The following is a 5,876-nucleotide window of genomic DNA, read 5'->3' on the forward strand; positions in this document are numbered from 1 at the left end:
AATTCTTAATTTGTTTTCTTGTGTGTGCTAAGAAAAGGCAATTTAGTACTTCCACTTTCATTTCCTTTATTAGCAATTCTCGCTTTACTGTGCCAATGTTTTCATTGTTGGTCATTTCTCTACCCCACCCCTCTCTCTCAATCTCTTTCTCTCTTTCATTAATATTTTATTTTTTGTGAGCAGGCTGATTACTATAAGATGTTTAAGGAACCAATTAAAGAACATTTGGCGCATGCATTTCGGACCATTTCAGCCCAAGGTCAACAACGTCAGCAAATGTTGGGCCAGGTAGCACCTTCCTCCAACCATGTCACAATGATTCCAACACCTGGTATGCCTCAGTGTGGAAATGGGAATTCTGCAATGCCCTATGTGATGGACACCACAACCACAACTGATAACTCAAGTGCAGGTATGAATAACTTTTGTTGGCTTATGTTTGTAGAGATATCATATGCTCATTCTTTCTCTCACATGTAGTTCATATGCTGCTACTGATTACTTTCTATCTCTGGTCTTAGGTTCCATGTATAATGGGTATCAGAACCCATCCACCAATACCCCACTAAATTCTACCACCAGTAGCCTCTCAATGGTGACGACTTCAGAGAGCATGCAACGACACGCAAATCATATGATCCCCACTCCAGGATTTAGCAACCAACAGACTGTGCTTGCTAATTCTTCTGAGTACTCAAGTCAAGTTGGATGCTTTAATGTGGAATCGAATGTTGTGCCGCAAATGCAGCAGCAACAGAAGCCATTTGGTAACAATCAAGGTCGCTATCCTGTTCACCACCTTGAGGGCCATGCTGGTTCTGGAGTATATCCAAGCACGCTGAATGGTGGAGTGGACACACAGAGGCCGAGAATGCAGCTAATAAACAGAAATATGTCATCAGAAGCATTTGCTAACCTATCTTCTTATGGCAGTTCGTGCAATAGTCTGTCTCAACAACAGTTTAATGCTCACGCTCCACAGAGAACACCAAGTATGCCTGTTGTCTTTCTTATAGAACTTCCTCCTCTATATCATTTTGTTTGACAATTTATGCCTCTATACAGAAGGAAACTAATTTGTAATGACCACACTGAAACTTCATTCGTTAAGATTCTGCTAAAGGCATATATTGCGCTGGAATCTGATTTCCATCTCAATAATGCATTTTCAGAAAAGAAAGAACAAAATTATTTGAAACTTTCTTCATTTAGTATGAAACAAAAATAAATGTAAGTTTTCTTTTGTTCAGTTTTGTATAAACACATGCAAGCTGTTATACAAGAATGATATTCCTTCCTTGTCAAGATAATTTTGGTGGAATTAAATCTAAGTGTGCAAGTGCAGCTGTATTATAGCATACCTTTTTCTTACATGGTACCGTAGGACATGCTGTTCAGGCGTCATCAAGTCAGTGGCCCAATAATTGGTATTGCTAAGGTCTTATTTGGTCAATCAAGTTATCTAGTTTCTAAGAAAATGGCTTCCTAGGATAAAGAATATTTATCTCGAGTATCAATTAAATTTTGAAAGATAATTTTAGCTTTCTATCAGTCCATCCTCTGTGTAAGGCTAAGCATTGTACGCATGCAAAGTAATAATGAGTGAACAATCTTTTCTTAAGTTGATTCCGTCCTCCCTTTGCTCTGCAGAGATTTATCTCCCCCAAAGTCTCTTCTTCTACCATTGATTTAGCTATCATAGTTAAACAGTACATGTGAGAATATATGTAGTTCTTTTTAACAAATCCCTGAAGGGGAGCCTTGGCGCAGTGGTAAAGCTGCTGCCTTGTGACCATGAGGTCATGGGTTCAAGTCCTGGAAACAGCCTCTTACAGAAATGTAGGGAAAGGCTGCGTACTATAGACCCAAAGTGGTCGGACCCTTCCCTGGACCCTGCGCAAGCGGGAGCTACATGCACCAGGTTGCCCTTTTTTTTTTTAACAAATCCCTATATATACTGTCACACTAGAAATCTACAATACATTCAATTACATGTCCTTGTATACTACTCCTTTCGTCCCATAATATAAGATATTGTTACAACCGGTATACTCACATATTGCTTGTAATAACATCTTATATTGTGGGAGGTAGGAAGTAGAAAGCAACGAATCGTTATGATCTTACTATGATATGCTGCTACTCATAATACTTGATTGTGAATTTAGCCTTATCTATTTCTATTATGTGTAACATACAAGAGACATTTAACTTCTACTGAGTATCAGCTTAAATATTTTCTGCACTAGGCTTGTGGCTCATCTTTGGAGGCACTAGTGCTTATTTTAACTATCATAGTTAGATCATTACTATCATTAGTTGGTTTTGCTTGTATTGGTTTTGATTTGTTTGGTTAGCAAAGTACTGCAAAACATTAAACTTGTGTTTCTTTTTGCAGCATCAGTTGATACGGCTGTTTCTAGAGGTCTCTATGACACTAATTCGTCCATCTTGACAGCTAGAAGTAATCAAGATATTAGTGATGTGAATATTATGTCCAATTCAAGAATGAATTCTGAGTTTCTTGCAAGTCAGTCAACCACAAAATCAGTTCAACAACCACCCCGATATCACAATAACGCTGAGGGCTTTAGTACATCACAATTATCACATGAACAACCACTCCGCCAACCACATCAGTTGCAGCCTAATCATCCTGACTCCCAATTAGTGCAAAATCATTATGTTTTCAGTCCCCGGCAGCAAAATTCACAACAAAATCAGGTTAGTTGGAGGGACAACTCAACATGTTTCAGTCTCCAAAATATGTCCATTTGGCTAATATTTTATTTATTGAAAAGCAGGGTCAAGAATTTTTTGGTCAAGAGAAAAGAGCACAAGATAAAGGACACCAGCTTGGTTGTACCATGACTTCATTTGATTCTAAATTGTCGAAGCCCTCAGTAATACAAAATGAACAGGACTCTAAAATCATGAAAAATCAACTTAATCAACTGCGGTGGTTGTTAATGTTGAAGCATGCAGAAGGTTGTCAAGCTCCTAAAGGAAGTTGTAAATCTCAATACTGTGTTCCTGTACAGGAGATTGTGAAGCATTTTAGGAATTGTCAAATGAAAATCTGTTCATATCGGTACTGCAGTTCGTCAAAGATCCTGTCTTCTCACTATAAGAATTGCATTGAGAAGGACTGTTCTCTTTGCAGCAAGGTGAAGGAAAGATTGCGCCGCTCTTCCGAACAGGCACACAAGCACAATCGTGACGAGACAATAGTAATTACTAAGCAGAATATGGTTCAGAAAATCACCAATGGAGCATTTGATGAAAAAATGGACATTGACTTGGTGGTAGTTGAAACCATTGATGAGCAACAATCGGTACCAAAGCGTGCAAAATTGCAGCATATGTCTCCCAGTGCATCAAAGAATGGAATTCTTCATGTCCCTGTTCCTGGAACAAGCCCACTAGTTTTGCACAAGCCAAAAAACAAGACAGTGCCAAAACAGGAGGTCAGTGCTAGGGTTGATGAAAAAATAGGCGTTATGCGAACTAATGTGATTCTTGGTGCTTTGAATGTGATAGACTCTAATGTCAAGCAAGAAAACTTATTGCTCGACAGTGATATGAAGGAGAATGTTATTGATCTTAAAAACGTAACAAATGGTCGTAAAGATGTCATGGTGTCCAAATCGGGGAAGCCAAAGATAAAAGGTGTTTCACTCATGGAGCTGTTCACTCCAGAACAAATTAAAGACCACACTAACAGTCTAAAGCATTGGGTTGGTCAGGTATGTTTCTTCATCTTGAAAGGATCTCTAATATGCTTGCATAGCTTTTTGCACAGTTTCTATGTACATTTAGGCGATTTAAGGGGTGGCAAATAAGTTAAGGAAACCCAAATGCTGTCTTGTGGTTAAATTGCACATCTAGCAAATAATTCTATATATTGGATGGGGTGGGAATGTGGACGGTTGGTTTTAGATCTAAAGGCTAAGAAATGTGGCTGAGACTTAAGCAATTATTGCCAATCAACTTTTTTTTTTTCTAGAACAGGCTCGGAAGTGCTCAAACGTGCATTTTGGTGGACGTCATTTGTATTCGAAAAACACCCAGAGAGTGGTAGAACTTACAGACTACCAGAATGGCCATGGCCAAATGACAGAAACAAAGCTAAAAGCAGCAGAAACACCTACTGCAAGACCCAACACCAGAAATAAATAAATTATCATCAGGAAAATTGGGAACAAATTATCCCCTTTTCAATTGATCTTTTATAGTTTCATATTATTGCCAGGTCCATGTATTAGATACCGGAGTTTAAGAAGAACTCGTTTCAGAAAATTGACCCAGTCATAAATGCTATATATTTTGGATCAGACAGTTTATTTAATGCATAAAACTAATATATATGAATATGAAAACAGTAACCTGTTGATTTTGAGCGGGATTTCCTACTGCACAGAGATTTTTTTTGGTACATGATGCATTAATATTTTGGGAAGGATGCTGTACTTGTAATAGCACAAATGAAACTTTTTAGATGCACTATATGTGAACTATTGAAAACAGGGAAAGACAAGGTACCAAATGTCCACTAAATCTATGCAAGAGGATCCCTGTTTGTCAACAGTAAAGTTAGTAATGCACATGCATTTACTGTTGACAGATCACAAATTTACAAAATTTGCTTGCAATTTATAAACACGATCTGGTTCATATTTCAATCCACTTAAATTGTAGGAATCAATAGTTTCAGTGGTTTTAATAGCCATGGAATGTTTTTTTTGTTACTGCAGCAACCAGCTAATTTCTGTTTCTTTCTTTTTGCCTTGACTAATGTTCAATCACTGTCGGTATTTTAACTTCTGACATTTTCTTATCCTTTTCCTTTTTAAATAAGTAGATTGATTAAAACCATGTTCACCGGTATTACCATTGTTCAGAGTGTAATAAGCATATTAAACAGTTATATGCTTGTTGCACTACAAAGTATAAATTGTTTATTCTATTCCATCATTTGGCAGAGCAAAGCTAAAGCTGGAAAGCATCAAGTGATTGAACACTCCGAAAATGATAACATATGCCAGCTTTGCAAAGTAGAGAAGCTGTATTTTGAGCCTCCACCAATTTATTGTTCTCCTTGTGGTGCTCGGATAAAACGAAATGCATCATACTATACTGCTGCTGCTACTGAGACTTGCCACAGTTTCTGTATCCTGTGTTACAATGAGGCTCGCAGTTCCACAATTCAGGTGGAAGGTAATCAATTTCCTAAGGCTAAACTTCAAAAATTGAGGAACGATGATGAAACGGAAGAAGGGGTAAGCATTTAAATTCATTAAATTCCCTTCTGGTAGGCTTGAATTCTCTAAGCTCTTATTTGCATGCTAATTTGTTCTAATTGATTGACTCTACAGTGGGTTATGTGTGACAAATGTGAACGCTGGCAGCATCAGATTTGTGCCCTTTTTAATTTCAAAAGGGATGATTCTAAAGATGCAGAATATACTTGCCCTAAGTGCTATGTTCAGGAGATAGAACATGGTTTACGTATACCTTTGCCACAAAGTGCTGTTCTTGGGGCTAAAGATCTGCCAAGGACCGTGCTTAGCGATCATATAGAAGAACGACTCTTTAAACGGCTCAGAGAAGAGAGACATGAACGGGCCATTCGCGATGGGAAAAACTTTGATGAGGTTAGTGCTGCCTGTTCAATTTACAGAATCTTACGTTTATGGATCCTATGTTTCCTTTTTTTTGGTTATTTCTTGGTTCCTGTTTCCTGAATATGAAATCCGTGGCTTGTGTACTTCTTAGAAACAGAGATGTGCAGCTCCTTCTGCTTTTTTTTTTCTGTTTTTAAGAATTTGACTGTTTAGATGTTTGTTTTGCTAGATCCTTATTTCATGTATGTGCAT

The 5,876-nt window shown here is 37.8% G+C and overlaps 1 protein-coding gene across 1 annotated transcript in view; it reads left to right on the top strand.

Annotated features, from left to right (window-relative positions):
* Positions 1-5,876, top strand: part of LOC119336548 (probable histone acetyltransferase HAC-like 1) — a 13,899-nt gene that overhangs the window by 2,161 nt on the left and 5,862 nt on the right. Inside the window, exons 4-9 of the mRNA XM_037608593.1 lie at positions 184-412; positions 522-992; positions 2,399-2,724; positions 2,805-3,746; positions 4,983-5,279; positions 5,376-5,654. Coding sequence (XP_037464490.1) covers positions 184-412; positions 522-992; positions 2,399-2,724; positions 2,805-3,746; positions 4,983-5,279; positions 5,376-5,654 — 2,544 coding nt within the window. The remainder of the gene's footprint in view (positions 1-183; positions 413-521; positions 993-2,398; positions 2,725-2,804; positions 3,747-4,982; positions 5,280-5,375; positions 5,655-5,876) is intronic.

This window comes from Triticum dicoccoides, chromosome 7B (genome assembly GCF_002162155.2).
Source record: "Triticum dicoccoides isolate Atlit2015 ecotype Zavitan chromosome 7B, WEW_v2.0, whole genome shotgun sequence".
In the NCBI taxonomy this organism is placed as follows: domain Eukaryota; kingdom Viridiplantae; phylum Streptophyta; class Magnoliopsida; order Poales; family Poaceae; genus Triticum; species Triticum dicoccoides.